The sequence below is a fragment of the Sapajus apella genome, unplaced genomic scaffold, assembly GCF_009761245.1.
Source record: "Sapajus apella isolate SASKATOON/1434 unplaced genomic scaffold, GSC_monkey_1.0 scaffold1, whole genome shotgun sequence".
In the NCBI taxonomy this organism is placed as follows: Eukaryota; Metazoa; Chordata; class Mammalia; order Primates; family Cebidae; genus Sapajus; species Sapajus apella.
The window spans coordinates 77,706,313-77,733,178 of NW_022436941.1; the positions used below are offsets into that span (position 1 = coordinate 77,706,313).

A 26,866-nucleotide genomic window follows, 5' to 3' on the forward strand; every position below is an offset into this window, starting at 1 on the left:
TACATCTTTGTCTAGGGTTGGCAATGATGTGATAGTATAAATGGGAAGTTAAATTTCCCATTTCTGAACTGGCAAACCAAGGATTTAGAAGTTGATCAGCTAGGAATGAACATAGGAAGCTAGAGTAACCAATCTAGCCTGCAATATGTTGTAAAGTATATAGTAATTTGTTTACGATGTTGAAGTTTCAATGATGACTGAAATGTAGTAAAGAACATAATTTTCCCTCAAACAATATGTGCACCTTAAGCCAAAAATCGTCTGCAGAAAGATTAGAATAACTGGAATTTCTTATCAATGGAGAGGAAAAATGTGAGGGGTAAATTAGTAAAGATCTTCATGTGTGTGAGGTGGCGTGATACTAGGTGGCAAGTGCAGGGGAAAAAGGAACATGTCTTACATATATCAAGCACAATGCTTTATGAGTGGTTGGTGTATCTGTAAAGATGTTTGTGTGTCAAACAAAGTTGGCCAAAGGGCAAGATTAACCTTTCGAATAACTTAGAAAAGTTATTATGTTTTCTGAAATTGCCCTTGATCCTCAAAATATACTTTGAGTTCACCAAAGTCAGACCTGTTTCTTGTCCTTTCTATCCTTAGCAAGTCCAGATTCCTTTTACCATCATCTAAAAGGGAACAGAAAGGATAGATTGATTGTATGGTATTTTGAAGACCTATTGCCTCCTACTTTGTTGATGTGCTGCTCACCTCTTTCTTTTCAGGACCATTTGTGTTTATTATCACACCTGTGTGCACATGGGCCCATATACGTTCTTTGTTGGTCGTCCTCAATGTTGGATACATAAATGTAAAACCAGGTTAACTGTGTTTTTCTTTTTTGTGCATGTTCAGGATTCAATAAAAAATAGATACAAAAAAAGTCAAAGGATTTGTTTTACAGAATCTGTCAGGAATAACATTTATTTAAAACAATTAAAAATATTCTTAAAATATTCTTAAAGTTCAAGATGACTGAGAAAGAAAAGATTATAAAAATATGGCTTCCTCTCATAGGGCTCACTGTGCACTGTTTTTTAAAAAAATTTTAAAAATTTTTGCATATTTTTAAGAATAATGATGAGATGTTCACAAAAGGGTACAGCAGCCTAGAATGAACCACCTACTTATCCTGGCAGTAATTCTAGGCAATGTGTATTACTTGTTGAGACATAGCAACCTAATTATTTTAATTGATTAAGCTTAGGATATGTCAGAGGAGGAGGCAAGCAAAATGACAGCTACCTTTGCTGTTGGATTCGTATGGTACCACATGCATTTCACAGTTTTCATTATTTTAACCAATCAACTTATTTTATAAGAAGAAACAAGAATATTGAAGGGTAAGAGAGTCTTTAAGGAGGCCAAAAAAGCCATTTGATCATGTTACAGTGACCTTGAAATGTAGGCCCCAAATGCTTGACTGTCCTTTTTAGCTTGATCCTCTTTCTTTAGTTGCAGAGATTCTGTAAGAAGAATTTGTTTCAATTTATCTTGGCTGCTCCTTTTGCTCCTCTGGGGGTAGAGGTCTATTTGGGTACCGTTGTTTAGTCTTCTGCTGGCCCAGAACTAGCCAATGCAGATGTGGTCCTTTCTTCCATGCTGTAATGGAAATAGAGAAGGCTGGCTACACTGTTCCTCATGGGACCACTTGCTATTTTCCTCAAGGTGCAGGCAGCTCCAGTTCATCACTCAACTTGGCAGGTGTAAATCTATGGTCTGTGGATGGATTGCCGGGGCAGTCGTTGCCAGCTCTGTGGAGAGCATTTCTTGTTCCTCTTTGGGCCAGACACAAGTGGATGTTTTTTTTTGCTTGTTGCTGGAGTAGGATATGGTTGGGACCAGGTTGTTTCAGGGTTTCAGGGGTTGCTTCAACTTTGCAGTATGACTTTGCTTTTGATAAGCTGTCTTTTGATGGTTGGTCAGAGATCAAATAGAGAGTTTATTATCAGAATGAATTTAAGTAAAATATAAAATCCCCTTTTCAGGATTTCTTTTTTTAAGTTTAAATATTTGTTAGTCTGAAGTACAGGCAGAAATTGATTATTTCACTCAACTCTATGACTGTAGGATTTTATAATATAGCAGTGATGAAATAATTAAAAGCTTTAAAAATTGCTTTATAACTTGTCTATTACATATGTGAGCTAATTGTTATCTTAGTCAATTATATTAAGACTAGGATAATATTGAATATTTCAGAGAAAATTATCATTGTTTACATTTAATAAAAATGTCTTTCGGAAGAATGTTTTTTAAGAAAGGTTTCTTTTAAAATGGAACTTAGCCAGTGATTTTCTTCATTGTTTTATAATAGATTTCAATTCAGACACAAAGCATATTTGTGTAAGCAAAATGTAAATGTCTATTTAATTAATATCAATGTGGAATGCCTATTTAATTAATGTCAATTTTCACCATAAAAACTTTTCTGTATATGTCAAATATCTGAATGTCTGTACACACCACACATATTCACAGAGAATAATACTTAGAGGTAATTACTCCATTAATGTTTCTTTTTCACTCTTTTTCAAAATAGGGCCCAACAGTTGTGATTTGAAGCAGCCTATGTACTTGGGATTTGAAAAAGATGTCTTTAAAACCATAGCTGATTACTATGGTCACTTGAAAGAGCCTCTACTAACATTTCATCTTTTTGATGCTTTTGTCAGTGTACTGGGTAAGTTGGAATATAATGAACATCTATGTGCATCACTGATATTGAATCATTTCATTTTTCACTATCTTGAGACTTCCATTAGCCAAAGCTCATGCCATTTTACAAATAAAAACTGATAGGGTATTTGGCATAGATAGAGTCTTGCTCTGTTGCTCTGTAAAGAAGTAAAAGAAAGTGTTTAAGCTCTATTATGAAACTCAAAGCAAAGAGTTTTTATTTCTTAAGAAAGAATATACTATGTTGCATATCATTTTTATTCAAAAGAGTATAACATTATTGGCCGAGGAGAATGTAAGTTTGACATTTACTTACATTACTATATTATTCTGGCTATGACTTCAGAATAGTCAAGTATGGAAGGTATATTTTCATTTAGAAATTGAATTTCTATTTATAGAAGAAACAGATTTTTGTAGGACTTTATAATTTGAGACATATAAATTAAATATACTAACTTCATCGTTCATTTAAACTTGTAGCTATTCCTCATATAGATTTATACTTTAGAATTTACACTGTGAAAGGAACATGGTAGAAAGGGAAAAAAAATCGACATTATTTTTATAGATCTTTCTGATATTTTTTCTTGGAAATCAGACTTTCTTACTCTTGTAATTGTTCAATAAGTATTATTGTTTTCTTGTCAAAAGTTTTGCTTTAAGGACCAAATTATTGTGTGGGTGTTATACTCTGTTAGGTAAAGTTGTTGGAATTAGCATACTTTTGTTTTTGAATGTTGTTGGGTTTATCCTTTCACTTTCCCTTTCACTTCTTTTCCATTGCTTACTCTTCTTCCTCCTCCTTCTCTATGTCTTTCTTTCATTTTGGAAACTATGGATGCTGCCATTGTATCATAACAAAATGTCAGCAATATATGAATAAGTTACTTGATCTCATGAGAAATACTTTGGATTTTAAGCTTTTGTGGATTTTCTGATAATAACAAAATACAACAATTGTTAATCATGTAAATAAGAGTCAGTGTTTTCAGACAGAACAATATTGGAACAAATTAAAGGATTAGGCCTATTACTGGGTTTTGAGACTACTGCATCTTTTTGGTATTTTGATTCCAATTAAGGAGAATTGGGGGCTCATGGACTTGTGAGCATCATGCATAATGATGCATATTTGCTGTTGCTAAGTATGCTTATGAACTAATTGGGTAGATTCCTATTATAGCTACTGTATTAGTCTGTTCCTGCATTACTATAAAGAAATACCTGAGACTGGATAATATGTAATGAAAAGAAATTTAATTGGCTCATGGTTCTGCAGGCTGTTCAAGAAGCATGGCAGTATCTACTTCTGGGGAGGCCTCAGGGAGCTTTTACACATGGCGGAAGTCAAAACGGGAGCAGGTGTCTTACATGGCAGAAACAGGACCAAAAGGGTTAGGAAGGTGCTACACACTTTAAAATAACCAGCTCTCACAATTGCAGCAATGTCACCAAGGGGGATGGTGCTAAGCCTTTAGAAACTGCCCCCATGATCTAGTCACCTCCCACCAGCCCCACCTTGAACACTGGGGATTACTTTTCAACATGAGATTTGGGTGGGGAAGCAGATCCAGACCATACCAGTCACTTACTGCCTTTATGCCAACTGGTAAAATAAGAGTTCTAAAGATTGTATTAAAAATAACTGCTTAGATTTCCTTCTAATTTTCTATTTTTATAACATTCCATAGTAAAATTATCTGTTTTGGAAACTTCTAAAAAACAAATTCCAATTTGTATCAGTTATATTTATGATGTCACTGCTCTATTCTGTCACAGTTGTTCATTTTGATCTCAGCTAAGAATGGAAGCTGACTGTTGAAAGCTGACTAAATTGGTATCAGAGTCAGCTGCCCTCTAATGTATCATCATTAGGAGCTTTAAGGTGGAATAAAGATGGGCACATTGGGGGAATTTATTGCCCTTAGGTATTAGCAGGAATAGACTAATGCATGTGGATGGTAATACATTAACCTTGCCTCGTGCAGTCCTGTTCAAGTGAATATATTTGAGATAACCTACATTGAAAACTATTTTCTTAGATCCTTAGGTAATAGAAGAAGAAAGAAGAAAGCCTTCTAGATACAGAAGACCATAGAATGTTTATGTTTGACAAAGATTATCTAACATAGCTATCCTGTTAGAGTGTGTGAGGAAAGGTAAATATCTAGATATGTAGGTTGGATCCCAGTGGGGTTGACACATCCTCCAAACCTTTTACTTACTTTGATTGGAATAGGATGTCAGTAAAGCATTTTAAAGCAAATAATAAGTCTACTTTGTGTAGAAGCTAAAAATTCTACAGCATTTTCAATGGAAGTGATGTTCAGTTTCGTTAATGAACTTCTTTTGAGGTTTCTTCCTTTGATTGTGGCATGGTTGGGCTTGGTGGCAAAGCTGTGTGAGAGCAGCTAGTCATCACTGATACATGAGACAGGACAGCTAAAGGTTTTTTAAAAAAATACTTGATAGTTTTTGGAGATGTAAGATTTATTTGTTACTTATAATAAAAAAATTATTTAATTTGGCTCAGCTATTTGACATACCAGTTTGACTTCATTGTAATTGATCTTCATTTCCAAAATAGCAATTCCTTGTAGTAAGATCAGAGCTCGGCTGACTCTTGACTGGGGTGATTGTGATAGAGGAGCATTCTTTACTCACACTCCACACCCAACCTAGAGTCCGTTGAGTTGTGTAGCATGCAACAATTTGGCATACTGAGGAAAAGAGGGAAGCATATAGGAAGCAGAAAAGGCCACAAGAGCAGGGTAGGCTGTTGTGGAAAATTGAGGGACTTGGAGGTTGTATAATCTGAGATCCCACACCATTCATCTGTGGATCAAATATGGTCCACATAAATTCACCAGGAATATGCCTGATTTGACCTGTGTTTTTAAAAAGAGAATTTAATTAAATTGCCAATTTTTAAGAAATAGGAGATTCACATAAGAATTCATATTTCTGGCTTTTTAAGAAAAATTAGAAGATCTGGCAGCTCTGGGCTTGAATTTTTGGTGGCACAAACTGCTGCAGCTGCATAGTGAGTGCTTCCGCTAGAAGCAGCAAGTGTTTAAGGGGCATGAACTTTGATTTGCCAAATCTCTAATACTCCTCATTGCTCCTCAGACTCTGAAGCCAAGTTCACTTGATTCTCTTCACTTATTTATTTCATTTGACTGTGTCCATAGGCAGTTGAGCTTGCAACTCCTGGTTTATTTGCTAGGAGACTAGAATATTGAGATAATAGCTCTTTGTTGTTTTCTTTCTCCGGAATGTTAAATATAGAAAATGCCATAGACATTCACTAGATTGACCATGCACTAGATCATTTAGGTTGAGATCTTCCCCTGTGATTTTTAACCTAGAAATATCCATAAGGTTAGGTTTTCCATTCATTGGGTCTTTTGTCTAGTTTAAGGAGACCCTCTGGATCTGTGAAATCTTTGCCTTATTACCACTCTGCCCTTATGTTCTTCAAGTTATGTCAGCGTCCCTATCCCATGGTAATTCTTAACGGAAAACAATTCTTTTTTTTCAGAGAGTGCCTAGTTTGTGTGCTTAACCAGATGGAGGGCCCTTGCCCATGTTATTCCAAAGTTCTTGCTGATGGTGCTCTCAGAGCCCAGGGCTTATGGCTGGAGCTTTTTGGTTTTTTTGTTTGTTTGTTTTTGTTTTTGATTTTTGAGATGGAGTTTCGCTCTTGTTGCCCAGGCTGGAGTGCAATGGCATGATCTTGGCTCACTGCAACTTCTGCTTACCAGGTTCAAGCGATTCTCCTGCCTCAGCCTCCCAAGTACCTGGGATTACAGGCATGCGCCACCATGCACACCTGGCTAATTTTGTATTGGCTGGAGCTTTTAAAGATACAGATGGGCCAAGGTAAGGATTTTGAATTACCTCAAAACAGAATGATTGCTGCCTACCATGATTGTTGGAATAAAGTGGAGTTAGATACATATTAAAAGTGGAAATTTAGGGGAAAACCTAGGTATTCCCTGGCTATTACTAAATTCGCGAACTATTTTTTAAGAGCATTGAGAATGATTTATTTTCAAGATTCATGACTGCACGTAATGTGTGGTCAGCAAGTGGTCACAAAGGAAATCCACTGTATATATCTGACTTGGAAGGAGAAAACGCTGATAGGACAGTGAGCTTGTTGGCTTCCTCATTCAGATTATGCATGCCAGTGCTTCTGTCTCCTTCTTGGCCCTTGCTTGGTCTCTAGGCAGATTAAATTCTTAGAAGGGTGCTGGTCACTCAGAGATTACAGATGTGCAAAAGTTGGCTTTTAAAGTTTATGTCCCATAATTGGATTTTTCACTGCTGCAAACTGTACTGTATGCCACTGTCTGCCATTTGCCCATGCCTGTCCTAGGTTGCCTTTTCTACATTTCCTTTGGGTAGTAGCTTTAAGTTCCTGTCTCACACACCCAACATTGGGCTTCTTGGGTTTGTGGGTGTAATTTGCCCTATACTAAAGGGGCACTATACTATTTATTTCTGAGGCATGATTTCAAATAAAATGGTATTTTATAGCCTTATTAGTGGGAAATTACTTTCAACTAGAATTCTGAGTAATTTGCACATATTGTTTATAACATGAAGGAAAAATGGCAAGCATTTCACTAACAAATAAAAGCCAAGCTCACAAGACTCTGCCAGAAATGAAATCCAAGAACACTTTCTTTATCATTTCTCCTTTCAGCTCACAAATCTACAGGCTGGTGATTTAGCCTGGGCAGCTCTTCAGGTCTCAGCTGGGCTCACTCCCAGGACTGCAGGACAGCTGGCTGTTGGTTGGGGCCTCCTAGGTCTGGAGGTTGACTGGGGTGACTCAGTTCTGCTCCACATATCTCCCTCCAGCAGACCAGCCCTGGCATGTTCTCACTGTGAAGGCAGAGCTTCTATTGGAGTACTTGCCTGCAGCTACATTTTTTTTTTTTCTCCAAGCCTCCAACATAGGCTTCCCAAGTCTACTTCACAGTTTCTCCACAAGAATCCAGTCATTTTACATAGAGTAGAGAGACAGTCTTTCAGATCCTCTTCTTGGCCAGAGGAAGTCACCAGAGTAGGGAAGGGAAGAAGAGTCGAGGAAGGCAGCAGTGCCAGCTCCTCTTGGTAAAGTGTGAACACTACTGGAAAGTACCTACCACAGAGTAGGCAGGAGAGCAATGTCAAGGGTGAACAGTCCAGGCTCTAGAGATAAGCAGACATGGATTCCAGTCTGGGCTTCTCCACTCACTGTGAGCAAATTATTTATCCCATAGCCTCAGATTCCTCAGAAAGGAAATGAGTTGATGCTATTAGTACTGCCTTAAGGCCATTGTGAAGGTCAGATACACACAAAGAGCTCAGCACAGCAGCTGGGACATAACAGGCACTCAAGGAAATGATGATTGTGGTATACTTAGGTGAGGACATAATGCAGGCTTTAAAAGGGATCCCCTGGCCCGTGGCTTATACTGCTGCATCAGGACAAGAACAGGGACAAACATTTCCCCTGACTTCTCTTCACTTCCAGAAGTCCACAGGCAATTTGCCCCAGTCTCCTGTCGCCATTATCACCACACTCACCTAAAATCCCAGACCTGGGCGTTGCCTTATCCCCACAGTTGTGGAGCTCTCAGTTCCCTAGGCCGACTGGTTCCATAGGGACCAAGGCTAGAGGTACCCCTGCTAGTTTGTCAGTGGTCCCTGGTGGCCAAATGTCCAAGGCCCTGGGCACTGAGCGCTCTGGAAGCCATGGATCCTTGAAGCAAGGCCTGTGCTGGGCACTGCAGGAGACAGAAGCCAGGTTGGGAGAGGCCACTGCTGTCCGGCTTTGGTCCTGTGGGCTCAGACACACCCATGGCTCTTAGGCAGGAGCGGGAGGTTTTGGGCAAACTTCCATGTGGCTGCTGGGCTTGATTTCGCAGAGGGAGCACTCTGGCCAGGTGGGTGGAGGCTCCAAGAGTTGGGGCAGAGTGGGACCAGGGCGCCTCTGCTCAGGATCCAACTGAGGCAGGTGGCCTGGCTGGCTGCTTGCGTTGCAGCAGCCTCTTTCCTCAGCATGCCTGTGGTGGTGGCATCAGTGATCCTGGTACCTGGAATGATGCCTGGCAGCCAGTTTGGGGTGAGGAGTGGCTTCCAGGATGCAGGCATGGAGCGCTCCAGCCAAATGTCACCATTGCCATGGCCCCATGTGCTCTGAGTGGCCTGGGCTGCCTTCATAGATGGCCTTTTAGTGCCCCTGGTGCCCCAGGCTCAGGCAGAGGGCGCAGTGCACAGGCATGCAATCTCATAGGGAATTAATGAAACAGCAACAAAATAGACAAATTGTTCCACTGGTTCTTTATATAGGTTTTTTCCATAGCTTTGGAGAGTGAGGGTGTCTCCTCATCCTCATCAACACAGGACATCATTCATGTTGAATAGTTTTGACATTATGTACACCAGGAATGGGTTTAATGAATAGGGAGATTCCCAGGATAGCCAGGATGGTTGCAAAAATGGCAAAGTTCAGATGGTGTGCTTTACTTATTAATCTAGGACAGTCAGCAGCCACCAACCAGTTTTCTGTTTTATGGGTAAACTCTGTGATCCTATAAATAAGGCTGGTCACAAGTCCAGTGAGATCCTAGAGTCCCCTGTTGACTGACTCTTTTGTAGTAGATGGCAAGAAGGAAAATAGCTATAATTGGAGGCCCAAGATAATGGACAATTTATTCTATGTAATAGAAGAGTGGTCCATTTGGCAATATCTGTGCAAACAGGACCCATATGATGCAAATAAGAGTCATCTGGATGAGAAATAACCTATAGAGTCCTCCTCATCACTATCCTTTCCAGAATCCACTTGCTGTCCCTGGCAGCTGATGGTATATTGTCAGTGCCTTCTTCATCTTCAGATCTGGTTTCCACATGATCCTTCCAGGTAGCTGGAGAGTCCTCCCTATCACTTACACTCTCCAGAGTCCACTCAGGGTCACATGAAGTCACTGACATGTGGGAACAATCTTCCTCATTTTTGCTGAGAAGATCCTCAGGAGGAGCTGATGAGTCTTCGTTGTTACAGCTGCTCTCATAGATGATGTCCAGAGGCTAACCATATTCATTGATTCTGGAGGCTGCTGTGGTCTTTCATGGGACCTTCTCCAATGCCCAGTAATGAGGAACCTGTTTTAATATTTCCTCAACAGGAAGGTTTTTGCTTACTTTGGAGTCTACTGTGACCACAAATGAAGTCTCCTCCTCTGACCTGTCACCTGGAGGCTCCACCAGGTCTTCAGTGTGAGCTTCAGTGAATTTTTTCCCAGGGTGTATTCTGTTATGTGACTAGATGTGGATTTTTTTTACCCACTGCTTGGGGTGGGCAGCAGATCTTCTGGACCATCAAAGACATGTTCTCATGTTTTCAAGGCAAAATTCTGAAGAAATCATAAAACTGTTCCCACCGCAAAATGTTCTTTATAAGTGGCTCATGTCTGATGCAGTCTTTTAACATTATCCACAATGAGGAGGTATTTCTGGAGGCTCACACCCTTTCAATAACAGAAGCACAGTATTCTGTTGGGTACAGATGTCTTCAGCAGTAGGAGTTCTTGCACTCATTTGTCTTCTGAGAGTGTTGTTGAAAATTTGAACACGTCTTTTTGGCTGTCAAAGTTAGTGAGCTGTGATCAGCTCCCAAGTGCTAAAGAACCCGTGGTTGCAGAGTTCCTGAGTAAGTTGAGTGCACCTTCAGTCTGTGGCTGGTTTTTATTTGTGTCTGCAGAATTTCTTTCATGGCAACCAGAGTTTTGGAAACTTCTGTAGCCTTTTCTGCTTTTTTGTTTTGGTTTGGTTTGATTTTTGGTTAGAAATGCCTTTCATTTCTGGAACAGCAATGCTCTTCAGGGCTTGCACAGGTCATAAAAATTCATGGAATCATGTCATTGCAGCAACATGGTAGACTATGTAAGAAAAATGCCCTGAAGAAGCAGTACAGAAGCTCCCTCCTCAGCAGTCAGGGACAGGGACAGGAGCTGTTTTTTCCTCAGAACAGGTCCCCAAGTCATCCCAAAGCTGCCTGGCACCCTCTCAGGTGGGTCCTGAGGAAGCCTACACAAGCTATTTATAAGTCTATAGTGATCACTAGGATAATCCGTAGAACTTTTAGGAAAGAAGTTTAAGACCTTTCTTCCACCATTTCAGCAGGATAAATTCCAACTGGATTAGAAAATGAAATGTTAATAATGCAAATAAATACATATTTATATCTGTATATAAAATACAGTTGATATTTGACTGGTGGATAAAAGACTTCCTAAGCATAAAAGTAAAAAAAGTCATAGAAATGCTATAGCAGTTTGAGACTCTTTATGCAGGAAAGGGCATTAATATGTGCATAGATGAATCTGTATCTAATTTTAAACAATTCCCAAAAGTGCCTGTTTCCTTTTCTTTGAATATCACTGGAGAAATAGTTCCTCTTGCTATGTCTTTTTTTAGGCAAGATTTTCTACTAATTGATGTGTAGTCTGAATCCTGGCTAAATATAAACCTTTTCTTTTTTATACCTGTTCTTAGTGAAAATGAAACTGTGACTTTTTTTTTTTTTTAATTATTACATTGGTTGGTCAAAAGCTACAATGAACTCTTCTAAGTTTCTTATCTGGCTGAACAAACAGTGGTCCCTTTGGCCTTTCTGGGAACTCCAGGCCCTCTCAGAAGCCTTCGTATTTCATTTCTTTTCAAAGCTCCCTAAAGGAATAGCTTGCTCTTGACATTGTACATGTCAGTGGAAAGATAAGGTCTACTTTGCAAAAAATGAAACATTTGTGTTTCTAATGATTTGGAAATAGAAATCTGATGTAGTTATTGGATATTGGGAAAGAGGGTGACAAAAGTAACACCCAGAGCACTTAACAATTCTGATTAATTCTACTTAATCTCTAATAATGTAGTACATTATATATTTTCATTAATTTTGATTGTATTTATGTGTGTCATAGGAACAGTTGGGTTTCCTTGAGTGATAAATTATTTATTCACTTATTCCACTTCAAGTCAGCTAAATGATTGTTTCCTTGGTTGAAAAAGTCTCACAGATTGATTGCACAAGTTATTTGGTTGAATTGTTTATGCTCATTTATTTATTTATTCTTATTTCACCAATGAAAATATCATTAAGTTCCTTGGTTTGTTGATCTGATTGTACCTACTTTGACAAATCATTCCCTTTCTGGACCCAGTTTTCTCCTTAAGTGGCAGTGATACCTGTCATAATTAAAGATATGAAAACATGAAAGTTAAATTATTGGGTAATAACGTTCCTCCTATCTTTTTTTTTATCTTGAAAAAGATTTTAAAAAAATTGAGATAGTGCATTAGTTAAGATGAAATAATCACATATTGATATCCAGCCAATTCTTCTCTCAAGTGATAGGAAGATTTTTATGTAAAACTACTTATGATAGACCTTAATGATCTATAATTAGAGAAAGAACTGTTATATCATTTGGATATGCAAGAAACAAGTTACCTTTGGGGCTACAGAAGCCTTTGTCTTTTTCTCAAAAGAAGGAAGAATCAGCATTTTGGTGAGGATATTGAGATTGTAGAAATGATGAAGGTGAAAAAGTTATTCTAAGCTTATGTTTAGCAAAATGAAATGAACCCAAATAATAAAACAGTTACAACATTGAATCTCTTTGGTTAAAAAAAAAAAAAAAGAATGCTAATATTCTTCAGAACTTCTTAAACCAGAACCAAAAAAAAAAAAAAGGAAACTTTTAAAAAATCAGTAATAGTTTGTGATCTTGAAGGGCTTCAAAGTATTTGATGAAGATGTTTCTTGAACTTATCTGTAGACCTTCTTGTGTATTTAAAAGCTAAGTTCTCTTGTAATAATTTCCCCCCTGAATTCTGTAGTATACCTTTGTCAGTAAAAAACCTAATATTTCAGATTTGGCTAAATAAATGCAGTACTCATATCCAACTGAAAGGGAAATATAACATTATTTAATAAATATGTTACATATAAATATTAATAAATTTCTATCTTATATGGTAGGTTAATAAAACAGAACAGATTAAGCAGGGGCTTAGAAACATAAACAAATATAAACAAACTTTACAAAACTGAATGGATTAGCTGAGTGTGGGGGCACACACCTGTAGTTCCACCTCCTTGGAAGGCTGAAGCTGGAAGATCCCTTGAGCCCAGCCCAGGCAACAAAGCAAGACCCTATCTCTTAAACAAAACAAAAATGATTGGAGGAAGACGTAAAAACTAGAAAAGAGAGCATAAAAAAACAAAAACAAAAGAAAACCTCACAGGAATTAAAGTGATTTTTTAAAAGTTGAGTTGTTCATTTATTGACTATGGTCATGACCACTCTAAAGTTAGAAATGATAAAATCAAGGCTCAGATGGAGAAATGCATGATGCTGTTTTTTAGAACCATGCTCAGAAAGATATGGTGAGTTTAAAGAAACAAGTTCAGACTTCTGTTGTCCTCTTTTTTAGGAGTGAAAGAGAAAGGAAGGAAAGATTTATAAAGGCGCAAATCCCCTTTATTCCCTAGACCACAGAGGTATAGCAGAGAATTATTCCTGTAAACCTTGAAAACTGAAAGTGCAACATAGCTGCAATTTGTGACTATGTATCACTGATACAAAGGACTTAACTGTTTAAAATGCATCAATAAGTAATCTCTTGTTTGGTCATGCAGTAATGCTTAAAACCTCAGAGCCAATTAATGGCAAAACAATGACCCTACATCTGTAATATATATACATATATAACAGTCTTTTTTCATGGTCTGTCTTAGTTCATCTCATTTTGAGGACATAGTTGTTGAATGATTTCTGTGTCTCTGTGACATTATATTAAGTATTCAAATGCAGACTTAAAAAAGTAACTTCCTTTTGAGAGGCCGAGGTGGATGGATCACAAGGTCAAGAGATCGAGACCATCCTGGCCAACATGGTGAAACCCCATTTGTACTAAAAATACAAGAATTAGCTGGGCGTGATGGTGTGCGCCTGTAGTCCCAGCTACTTGGGAGGCTGAGGCGGGAGAATGGCTTGAACCCAGGAGGCAGAGGTTGCAGTAAGCCAGGATCACACCACTGCACTCCAGCCTGACGACAGAGAGACTGTGTCTCAAAAAAAAAAAATTTACACTTTCTTTTGTGTATGTTATATTAATCTTCCTGGGACAGATCATTCTCTATTATCTGTTGATCTCCTTGGTGCTTCCATGATATCCCCTTGACACATCTCTATTGTTGTCTTCACGTTGCTTTATGATGGCTTCTTCACCAGACTGTGAGCTTCCTAGGAACAATATCTTTGTCTCACTAAGTTTTGGATTCTCAGATCCTAACACAGTCTTAGAGAACATTTTATGCTCTTTTCAAACATTTGTTGAATGAATACATTAATGATTCCCAAGGATATATTTCAAGTGGTAACCCGTCTCCTAAATTCCAGTACTGCTATCCTCATCGACCTGTTGAATATTTCTATGAGTCAACTATCTTTCACAAACCCAAACTGCTGCTCTGCTATGACAAATCAGCAGCCCCTTGTGGCTCCACTGTTTTTGAAGTAGGCCCCCTTAAAGCTGAAGATTCACAGTTTATTTGTTCATAATTGCTCTATCTTAGCACCCTAATTTAAAATGTGTTTTTGTTATGCAGATTTTATAAGGGTCAAATCAGTCTTCAAACCGATCTAGAGAAATTGAAATCTCACAATGAATATCTCATGAGAAGAGAAGCATAATGAAGACTACAAAAAAGCAATGCATTTTAAAAGTAGCATGTAGCTCTTGTATGTGTATAGCACAAGAGAGACTTAGAAGAGTGACGGTATCTCCCAGGTGTCACACTTTTATTTTATATCCTTCAGTTATAGTGGCAATGATGGAAACCATAGCGATATCATTGACATTTTTAGAGTTTTCATAACACTATTCTTAGCCCACATTTGGTCTTGCATTTCCTCAGACCTTTCACCAAATTTCTTTTAAACAAATTTTTAAATTTTATAACAGTCTCCAGTTTATAAGAACAGCTGTAGTATAGTCCAAAGAACTTTTTTTTCTGAACCACTTGAAAGTAAATTGCCAATCAAATGTTCTATCACCTATAAATTCTTCTATGTGTTTTTCCTACAAACTAGGTCACTCTCCTACAGGACCAACATACAAGCATGAAAATTAGGAAAGTAACACTGATTAATTACTATTAGATCCCATTCAAGTCTGCCAGTCATTCCAAGGTTCCTCAGTTTTGGTTTGTCTGATGTTTCCTCATGATTCAATTCAGATCTTGCATTTTTGGCAGGTTATAACAGACATAATGCCATGTTATTCTCATTATGTCCCATCAGATGTACACAATCTTTTGTCCCATTACTGGTGATGTGCGCTTTATCACTTGATAAGGTGATTGTATCTGTCAGGGTTGTTCACTTTGTAGTTATACTTTTTCTTTTTATAATTAATTTTATTTTTGGGGGTGATGACTTTGAAAAATATATTAGTAACTTTTCCCACATTAAATGTTCAATTTACTTAGCAATATGGACTCCTGACTTTGTATTTTATTCACTGGGTAATAATTCATTGCCTGATGCTCAAACTGTCTTAGATTTGGCCAACCTGGCCCCTCTGTCAGTTTGCCACTTCCCCATCATTCTTGGACTACTTTCTTTTATTATTTTCTTACAGTCTCGCTCTGTTGCCGAAGCTGGAATGCAGTGGTGCCATCTTAGCCCACTGCCGCCTCAAACCCTTGGGTGTAAGTGATCCTCCTGCCTCAGTTTCCTGAGTAGCTGGGATAACAGGCACTTGTGACTATAGCCGGCTAATTTTAAATTTTTTTGTAGAGAAGGCTCTTGCCACGTTGCCCTGGCTGGACTTGTATTCTTGGCTTCAAGCACTTCTCCTGCCTTGACCTCTCAAATTACTGGGATTACAGGCTTAAGACACTGTGCCCAGCCATGTTTTTTTTTTTTACATTTTGATATTTCAGGCTCATCTTGTACATGCTTTTTTTTTTTTCTTGGAATCATCATTTTGGGGTATTGCTCATGGAAAGAACAAAATTCTTAAACAACACTAAAAAGTGACCCTGCAATTTGATTTTCAAACTTCCATTAAATGTAGTATTTGTGGGGACGAATGTGGTTAAATTGGCAAAACAGTAATATAAGACATCTATGTGTCCACCACTATGATTTACATTGTTTCTGTGACATCAGTGTGTTTACATCTAGAAGCAGAATTGTTAGATTGTTTGGTATTTACTTCATTACTAGGTCTAGCAAATTGGTTTCCAGAGTAGGTACAGCAATTTATATACCCGTTAGTAGTATATTCCTGTAAGTATTTTCTTATCAATTTTTGATTTCTTCAATTTTCTGGTCTGATGGATGTGAAAAAAAATCTAACTGCTGTTTATATGTCATGAGGGTTTTTTCTTGGATAAAATACTTTTTCTATCCATTACTCAGTTTTTGGTGGGGAGGGGAGTTTCTTTTTTTGTCATTCTAAAAATACATTCTGGATATAATCTTTTGCACCCTAGCCTCAAAAATACTTTCTAGTCTGTGGCTTATCTTTTTATATTAATGAAAATATAAAGAACTTCTGTATTTAAGTCAAACTTACGTGTTTTACTTAAAAAAAATCTGTATCATTCAGTCGCGAAGTGATTGTGCACTTCCCATATTTTAGGTTTTTTTTTTTCTAGTTTTCTAATTTCACTTGATTCATTTAGTTTATTTTAAAATTAACTTTATTGATGTATAATTAATATATAATAATGTATAATATACACTAATTTTATAATCTTAAGTACAGTTTGGTCAGTTTTAATAATATATGCTTTTGCAATTACCATCACAATTAATATACAGACCATTTCCATCAACCCTAAAGGTTTACTTATACCCTCTCTTGGTCAGCCCTCTACCCCATCACTGGCACCAGACAACCCAGAATTAGAAACTTTATGGTTAGTTAGGTTTTCTTTTTTTAGTTTCATACAAGTGGAATTATACAGTATGTATCGGGGTTTTTCTGCTCAAAATAATGGTTTTGAGATTTTTTCATGTTAGTGCACATCAGTAGTTTGTTGCAAATACCAGCAGTAGTTTTATTGCTAAATAGTCTGTTGCCTGGATATATCACAATTTGTTTATCTGTTCACCTGTTTAGGGACATGTGGATTCTTTCCAGTTTTGGGCTCCCATGAACATCCATGTATAAATTTTTAGATGAATATTTATCTTTATTTCTTTTGGATAAATAGGAGTTGAATTTCTGGGTTACATGGTGAACTTACATTTATATTTACAGGAAGTACTTTTTTTCTGAGGTAGTCTTGCCATTTTACATTCCCACCAGCAGCGTATGCGAGTTCCAGTAGCTCTACATCCTTATTACCACACTGCATTGTTAGTCTTTAAATTTTTGCTACCCTAGTGGGCGTCTAGTGGTATGGCTTTGTAAATTTGCCGTTTCCTCATGACTGGTAACATAGGCATCTTTTCATTTGCTCATACATCATTCATAGATTTTCTTTTGTAAAGTGTCCATTCAAATTTTCTCCCCCCTTTTTAAAAAATACTTTTAGTTCTGGGTTACATGTGCAGAATGTGCCAGTTTGTTACATAGGTATATACATGCCATGGTGGTTTGCTGCCCATCAACCCATCATCTGCATTAGGTATTTCTCCTAATGCTATCCCTCCCCTAGTCTGCAACCCCATGACAGGCCTCAGCATGTGATGCTTCCCTCCCTGTGTCCATGGGTTCTCATTGTTCAGCTCCTACTAATGAGTGAGAACATGTAGTGCTTGGTTTTCTCTTCCTGTGTTAGTTTGCTGAGAATGAGGGTTTCCAGTTTCATCCATGTCCCTGCAAAGCACATGAACTTATCCTTTTTTATGGCTGCATAGTATTCCATGGTATATATGTGCCATATTTTCTTTACCCGGTCTATTACTGATGGGCATTTGGGTTGGTTCCAAGTCTTTGCTATTGTGAACAGTGCTGCAATAAACATACGCCTGCATGTGTTTTTATAGTAGAATGATTTCTAATCCTTTGAGTATTTACCCAGTAATGGGACTGGTGGGTCAAATGGCATTCTGGTTCTAGATCCTTGAGGAATCACCACACTGTCTTCCACAATGGTTGAACTAATTTACACTCCTACCAACAGTGTAAAAGCATTCCTATTTCTCCACATCCTCTCTAGCATCAGTTGTTTCCTGACTTTTTAATGATCGCCATTCAAACTGGTGTGAGATGGTATCTCATTGTGGTTTTGATTTGCATTTCTCTAATGACCAGTGATCATGAGCTTTTTTTCATATGTTTGTGAGCTGCATAAATGTCTTCTTTTGAGAAGTATCTGTTCATATCATTTGCCTACTTTTTGATAAGGTTTTTTATTTTCTTGTAAATTTTTTAAAATTCTTTGTAGATTCTGGATATTAGCCCTTTGTCAGATGGATAGATTGCAAAAGTTTTCTCCCATTCTGTTGTTTGCCTGTTCACTCTGATGATAGTTTTTTTGCTGTGTAGAAGCTCTTTAATTAGATCCCATTTGTCAATTTTGGCTTTTGTTGCCATTGTTTTGGTATTTTAGTCATGAAGTCTTTGCCCATGCCTATGTCCTGAATGGTATTGCTTAGGCTTTCTTCTCGGGTTTTTATGGTGCTTGGTCCTACATTTAAGTCTTTAATCCATCTGGAGTTAATTTTTGTATAAGGTGTAAGGAAGGGGTCTAGTTTCAGTTTTCTGCATATGTCTAGCCAGTTATTTTCAATAGCATTTATTAAATAGGAAATCCTACCTCCATTGCTTGTTTTTGTCAGGTTTGTCAAAGATCAGATAGTTGTACATGTGTGGCATTATTTCCGAGGCCTCTATTCCATTTCATTGGTTTACATATCTGTTTTGGGATTGGTACCATGCTGTCTTGGTTACTATAGCCTTGTAGTATAGTTTGAAGTCAGGTAGCATGATGCCTCTAGCTTTGTTCTTTTTGCTTAGGATTGTCTTGGCTATATGGGCTTTCTTTTGGTTCCATATGAAATGTAAAGTAGTTTTTTCCAAATCTATGAAGAAAGTCAGTGGTACTTTGATAGAGATAGCATTGAATCTGTGAATTACTTTTGGGCATTATGGCCATTTTCATGATACTGATTCTTCCTATCCATGAGCATGGCATGTTTTTCTGATTGTTTGAGTCCTCTCTTACTTCCTTGAGCAGTGGTTTGTAGTTCTTGAAGAGGTCCTTCGCATCTCTTGTAAGTTGTATTCCCAGGTATTTTATTCTCTTTGTAGCAATTGTGAGTGGGAGTTCATTCATGATTTGGCTCTCTGTTTGCCTATTATTGGTGTATAGGAATGCTTGTGATTTTTACACATCAATTTTGTATCCTTAGACTTTGCTGAAGTTGTTTATCAGCTTAAAGAGGTTTTGGGCTGAGATGATGGGGTTTTCAAAATATACAATCATGTCATCAGCACGAGACAATTTGACTTCCTGTCTTCCTATTTGAATACCCTTTTTTTCTTTCTCTTGCCTTATTGTCCTGGCCAAAACTTCTAATACTATGTTGAATAGGAGTGGTGAGAGAGGGCATCCTTGTCTTGTGACAGTTTTCAAAGGGAATGCTCCCAGCTTTTGCTCATTCAGTATAATATTAGCTCTGGGTTTGTCATATATACCTCTTATTTTTTGTAGTATAGGTCTCGGCAACAAATTCTCTCAGCTTTTTCTGTTCATTTGTTTCTGGTGGTAAGTGGTGGGGATAGTCTTTGTTTTGACTGAAGTTTGAAAGGTATTTTCAATGGTTATAGAATTCTAAGTTGCTAGGTTTTCTTCATTCAGCACTTTAAAGATTTCAGTATCTTGTCTTCTGGCATGAATAGTTTTTGATGAAAAGTCTTATTATTTTAATTTTTGTTCCTTTGTTCATGTGTCTTAATATCTGAATACATTTGAGACATTCTCTATCACTAATTTTTTTATAGGAATTTAATTGTAATATACTCTTATAGTTTTCTATGTTTATTGTCCTTTATTCACTAAATGTCTTTGATTAGCTGATTTATAGATTTCATTAAATTTGGAAATTTTTTGGCCATTGTTTCTTCAAATATTTTTTCTGTGCCTACTTTCCCTTTTCTAATTATATATATGTTAGATCACTTGAAGATTTCCTATATGTGGCTCTGTTTCTTTTTTCTTTTTTTTCTCTTTGCTCCTATTTTAACTAATTCATATTACGATGTATTCAAGTTAAAAAAATTTTTTTTTCTTGCTGTGTTTAATCTGCTTTGGTTCTCAGTCTAGTTAATGTTTTCATTTGAGACAGGATTTTTTATTTTAAGAAATTCCATTTGTTTCTGTTTTATATCTTCCATTTATTTAACACATGTGAACACAGTTAGAAAACCTTCGTTGATATCCTTTTCTGCTAATTATTTTTAATCTCTGTTGTTTCTGGATCTTTTAAAATTGATATTCTATTGATTCTTCTTTTGTATATTGGTCACATTTTTCTGCTGCTTGGCATGTCTAGTAATTTTAATTTGACATTGAACAATGAATTCTTCATTGCCAATTGCCTAGATTTGGTTGTCTTTCTTTAAAGAGTGTTGGGCTCATTCTGTTAGTCAGTTAATTTACCTGTGTTTCTGTTTGCCCATTTGTATCTTATTTTTAAAGCTGTTGTTAAGACAGAACTACACAGCGGCACTGAGGTTTGTGGCGCTTTTTTTTTTTTTTTTTTGCCCTGGAATCGACGATAGACTGGATAGGGAAAATGTGGCACATATACACCATGGAATATTATGCAGCCATCAAAAACGATGAGTTTGGGCCCTTTGTAGGGACATGGATGAACCTGGAAACCATCATTCTCAGCAAACTGACAGAAGAGCAGAAGATCAAACACCGCATGTTCTCACTCATAGGCGGGTGTTGAACAATGAGAACACATGGACACAGGGAGGGGAGCACTACACACTGGGGTCAGTTGGGGGGAAATAGGGGAGGGACGGTGGGGGGTGGGAAGCTGGGGAGAGATAGCAGGGGGAGAAATGCCAGATGTAGGTGATGGGGAGGAAGGCAGCAAATCACACTGCCACGTGTGTTCCTATGCAACAATTTTGCATGTTCTTCACATGTACCCCAAAACCTAAAATGCAATAAAATAAATAAATGGGGGAAAAAAAAAGACAGAACTACACTGGTCTTTACTTAAGGGAAGATGTAGCCTCGATACTGAAGCATGCCCCTTCTGGGCTTTCTAATGAATACCCACAGCAATCGGCAGGGTTCTTTTATTATGAGGGCTCTGGGAATTGTTTAGCTTATAGGTCACTGGCAATTCTTTCTGTGACTTCATTGAGTTTCATTTTATACATGTGTATATAATTCAGTATTCCTCAAAGTTTCAAGGGGATTCCTATGCATATTTTTGGAACCATTTTTGTGCATAGTTCCTTCACTTGGACCTCTGTTTCAGAATATCCAGCTGATTCAGCTGTGTAGAACTCCTGTCTTTGTCTCTTCCATTCAGCCAGAATTCCATGCTTGAGATTCCCATCTCTCATCCATGGCTTGCAGGGTCCCTCTAGGCAGAGTCTTAGGATGATTTTAGTGCTCATTTGTCTTTTTACCTTTTTCAGGGATTATGGTCCTGTACTGATGACCTTCACTTAGAAACAGCTGTTTTATAAAATTTGTCCTGTTTTCTGTTGTTTTTGGAGAGAGGGCTACTTGGTTCTTGTTATTCCACTATGATTGGAAACAGAATTTCTTAGGTTTTAATAAAGTAAGAAATTGTCGTTTAATTTTTTTGTTACATATGGTCATCAAATTGTTCCAACACCGTGCTTTGAATACAGTATGCTTTTCTTAGTGATCTGTAATGTCAGTTCTGTCATATATCAAGTTCTCTCACATACATACTTAGGCCAGTTTTTTTTATTTTTCCTTTTATTTTTGGTTTTTATTTTTATTTTATTTTATTATTTATTGCATTTTAGGTTTTGGGGTACATGTGAAGAACATGCAAGATTGTTGCATAGGTACACACATGGCAGTGTGATTTGCTGCCTTCCTCCCCATCACCTATACCTGGCATTTCTCCCCATGTTATCTCTCCCCAACTCCCCACCCCCTGCTGTCCGTCCTCTGTTTCCCTCTGACAGACCCCAGTGTGTAATGCTCCCCTCCCTGGGTCCATGTGTTCTCATTGTTCAACACTCACCTATGAGTGAGATTATGCGGTGTTTGATTTTCTGCTCCTGTGTCAATTTGCTGAGAATGATGGTTTCCAGGTTCATCCATGTCCCTACAAAGGACACGAACTCATTGTTTTTGATGGCTTCATAATATTCCATGGTGTATATGTGCCACATTTTCCCTGTCCAGTCTATCATCGATGGACATTTGGGTTGGTTCCAGGTCTTTGCTATTGTAAACAGTGCTGCAGTGAACATTCGTGTACATGTGTCCTTATAGTAGAACAATTTATAATCCATTGGATATATACCCAGTAATGGGATTGCTGGGTCAAATGTAATTTCTATGTCTAGGTCCTTGCGGAATTGCCACACTGTCTTCCACAATGGTTGAGCTAATTTACACTCCCACCAACAATGTAAAAATGTTCCTGTTTCTTCACATCCTCTCCAGCATCTGTTGTCTCTAGATTTTTGAATGATCACCATTCTAACTGGCGTAAGATGATACCTCAATGTAGTTTTGATTTGCATTTCTCTAATGACCAGTGATGATGAGCATTTTTTTCATATGTTTGTTGGCCTCATGTATGTCTTCTTTTGTAAAGTGTCTGTTCATATCCTTCGCCCACTTTTGAATGAGCTTGTTGTTTTTTTTCTTATAAATCTGTTTTAGTTCTTTGTAGATTCTGGTATCAGCCCTGTGTCAGATGGGTAGATTGCAAAATTTTTTTCCAATACTATTGATTGCCAATTCACTCTAATGACTGTTTCTTTTGCTGTGCAGAAGCTGTGGAGTTTGATTAGGTCCCATTTGTCTATTTTGGCTTTTGTTGCCAATGCTTTTGGTGTTTTGGTCATGAAGTCCTTGCCTATGCCTATGTCCTGAATGGTTTTGCCTAGATTTTCTTCTAGGGTGTTTATGGTGTTAGGTCTTATGTTTAAGTCTTTAAACCATCTGGAGTTAATTTTAGTGTAAGGTGTCAGGAATGGGTCCAGTTTCTGCTTTCTGGACATGGCTAGCCAGTTTTCCCAACACCATTTATTAAACAGGGACTCCTTTCCCCATTGCTTGTTTTTGTCAGGTTTGTCAAAGATCGGATGGTTGCAGATGTGTTGTGTTGCCTCCGAGGCCTCTGTTCTGTTCCATTGGTCTATATCTCTTTTGGTACTAGTACCATGCTGTTTTGATTTGCCTTGTAGTATAGTTTGAAGTCTGGTAGTGTGATGCCTCCAGCTTTGTTCTTTTTGCTTAGAATTGATTTGCCTATGCAGGCTCTCTTTTGGTTCCATATGAAGTTTAAGGTGGTTTTTTCCAGTTCTGTGAAGAAAGTCATTGGTAGCTTGATGGGGATAGTGTTGAATCTGTAAATTACTTTGGGCTGTATGGCCATTTTCACGATATTGATTCTTCCTAACCATGAACATGGAATGTTTCTCCATCTGTTTGTCTCCTCTCTTATTTCGTTGAGCAGTGGTTTGTAGCTGACCTTGAACAGGTCCTTTACATTCCTTGTTAGTTGTATTCCTAGGTATTTTATTCTCATTGTAGTAGTTGTGAATGGCAGTTCATTCTTGATTTGGCTCTGTTTAAGTCTGTTATTGGTGTATAGAAATGCTTGTGATATCTGCACATTGATTTTGTATCCTGAGGCTTTGCTGAAGATGCTTATCAGTTTCAGGAGATTTTGGGCTGAGACGATGGAGTCTTCTAGGTATACAATCATGTAGTCTGCAAATAGAGACAATTTGACTTCCTCCTTTCCTATTTGAATACCCTTTATTTCTTTCTCTTGCTGGAATGCTGTGGCTAGAACTTCCAATACTATCTCGAATAGGAGGGTGAGAGAGGGCATCCTTGTCTAGTGCCAGATTTCAAAGGGAATGCTTCCAGTTTTTGCCCATTCAGTATGATATTGGCTGTGGGTTTGTCATAAATAGCTTTTATTATTTTGAGATACGTTCTGTCAATACCTCGTTTATTGAGGGATTTTCGCATAAAGTGCTGTTGAATTTTGTCAAAGGCCTTCTCTGCATCAATTGAGATAATCATGTGGTTTTTGTCTTTGGTTCTGTTTATGTGGTGAATTACGTTTATAGACTTGCGTATGTCAAACCAGCCTTGCATCCCCGGGATGAAGCCTACTTGATCATGGTGGATAAGCTTTTTGATGTGCTGTTGCAATCAGTTTGCCAGTATTTCATTGAAGATTTTTGCATCTTATGTTCATCATGGATATTGGCCTGAAGTTTTCTTGCTGAGTCTCTGCTGTGTTTTGGTATCAGGATGATGTTGGTCTCATAAAATGATTTGGGAAGGATTCCCTCTTTTTGGATTATTTGGAATAGTTTCAGAAGGAATGGTACCAGCTCCTCTTTATATCTGGTAGAATTCGGCTGCGAACCCATTTGGATCTGGGCCTTTTTTGGGTGGTAGGCTCTTAATTGCTGCCTTAACTTCAGACCTTGTTATTGGTCTATTCATGGTTTCAACTTCTTTCTGGTTTAGGCTTGGGAGGATGCAAGTTTCCAGGAATTTATCCATTTCTTCCAGGTTTACTAGTTTATGTGCATAAAGTTGTTTGTAATAATCTCTGATGATGGTTTGTATTTCTGTGGAATCTGTGGTGATATCCCCTTTAGCGTTTTTTTATTACATCTATTTGACTATTCTCCCTTTTCTTTTTTATTAATCTGGCTTGTGGTCTATTTTGTTGATATTTTCGAAAAACCAGCTCCTGGATTTATTGATTTTTGGAAGGGTTTTTTGTGTCTCTATCTCCTTCACTTCTGCTCTGATCTTAGTTATTTCTTGTCTTCTGCTAGGTTTTGAGTTTTTTTGATCTTGCTCCTCTAGCTTTTTCAATTTTGACAATACGGTGTCAATTTTAGATCCCTCCTTGCTTCCCATGTGGGCATTTATTGCTATATATTTTCCTCTAGAGACTGTTTTAAATGTGTCCCAGAAACTCTGATATGTTGTATCTTCATTCTCGTTGGTTTCGAAGAACATCTTTATTTCTGACTTCATTTCATTGTTTATCCAGTCAACATTCAAAAGCCAGTTGTTCAGTTTCCATAAAGCTGTTTCTTTTCACATAGTCCCATCCTGCAGTTCTGAGTTAGTTTCTGAATTCTGGGTTCTAACTTGATTGCACTGTGGTCTGAGAGACTGTTATGATTTCCATTCTTTTACATTTGCTGAGGAGTGATTTACTTCCAATTATGTGGTATATTTTAGAGTAGGTGTGATGTGGTGCTGAGAAGAATGTATATTCTGTGGACTTAGGGTGGAGAGTTCTGTAAATGTCTATTAGGTTTGCTTGGTCCAGGTCTGAGTTCAAGCCCTGGATATCCTTGTTAATTTTCTGTCTCGATCGTCTAATATTGACAATAGGGTGTTAAAGTCTCCCACTATTATTGTGTGGGAGTCTAAGTCTCTTTGCAAGTCATTAAGAACTTGCCTTATGTATCTGGGTGCTCCTGTATTGGGTATGTATATATTTAGGATTGTTAGCTCTTCTTGTTGCATTGATCCTTTTACCATTATGTAATGTCCTTCTTTGTCTCTTTTGATTTTTGTTGGTTTAAAGTCTGTATTATCAGAGATGAGAATTGCAACTCCTGCTTTTTTTTCCTCTGCATTTGCTTGGTAAATATTCCTCCATCCCTTTATTTTGAGGCTTTGTGTATCCTTGTGTGTGAGGTGGGTTTCCTGAATACAGCACACCGATGGGCTTTGGCTTTTTATCCAATTTGCCAGTCTGTGTCTTTTGATTGGGGCATTTAGTCCATTTACATTTAGGGTTAATATTGTTATGTGTGAATTTGATCCTGCCATTTTGTTGCTAGCTGGCTATTTTGCTCATTAGTTGATGCAGTTTCTTCATTGTGTTGATGCTCTTTACCATTTGGTATGGTTTTGGAGTGGCTGGTACTGGTTGTTCCTTTCTATGTTTAGTGCTTCTTTCAGGAGCTCTTGTAAAGCAGGCCTGGTGGTGATGAAATCTCTGAGTACTTGCTTGTTCGTAAAGGATTTTATTTTTCCTTCACTTATGAAGCTTAGTTTGGCTGGATATGAAATTCTGGGTTGAAAGTTCTTTTCTTTAAGGATGTTGAATATTGGCCCCCACTCTTGTCTTGCTTGTAGGGTTTCTGCTGAGAGATCTGCTGTGAGTCTGAAGGGCTTCCCTTTGTGGGTAACCTGACCTTTCTCTCTGGCTGCCCTTAGCATTTTCTCCTTCATTTCAACCCTGGTGAATTTGACGATTATGTGCCTTAGGGTTGCTCTTCTTGAGGAATATCTTTGTGGTGTTCTCTGTATTTCCTGGATTTGAATATTGGCCTGCCTTGCTAGGTTGGGGAAATTTTCCTGGATAATATCCTGAAGAGTATTTTCCAGCTTGGGTCCATTCTCTCCATCACATTCAGGTACACCTATCAAACGTAGATTAGGTCTTTTCACATAGTCCCATATTTCTTCGAGACTTTGTTCATTCCTTTTTACCCGTTTTTCTCTAATCTTGCCTTCTCATTTTATTTCATTGAGTTGATCTTTGACCTCTCATAGCCTTTCTTCTGCTTGGTCAATTTGGCTGTTGAAACTTGTGTATGCTTCGCGAAGTTCTCGTGTTGTGCTTTTCAGCTCCATCAATTCACTTATATTCCTCTCTAAGTTGTTTATTTTCATTAGCATTTCGTCAAATCTTTTTTCAAGGTTCTTAGTTTCTTTGCATTGGGTTAGAACATGTTCTTTTAGCTCACAGAAGTTTCTTATTACCTACCTTCTGAAGCCTGATTCTGTCAATTCATGACACTCATTCTCCATCCAGCCTTGTTCTCTTGCTGGTGAGGAGTTGTGATCCCTTGTACGAGGAGAGACGTTCTGGTTTCAGGTGTTTTCATCCTTTTTGCACTGGTTTCTTCCCATCTTTGTGGA

At 37.8% G+C, this 26,866-nt stretch overlaps 1 protein-coding gene across 2 annotated transcripts in view; it reads left to right on the top strand.

The window, feature by feature from the left end:
* Positions 1-26,866, top strand: part of DEPDC1B (DEP domain containing 1B) — a 95,868-nt gene that overhangs the window by 47,621 nt on the left and 21,381 nt on the right. For both annotated transcript variants that reach the window (XM_032280248.1, XM_032280255.1), the window contains exon 7: positions 2,540-2,680. In XM_032280248.1, the coding sequence (XP_032136139.1) occupies positions 2,540-2,680 (141 nt within the window). The remainder of the gene's footprint in view (positions 1-2,539; positions 2,681-26,866) is intronic.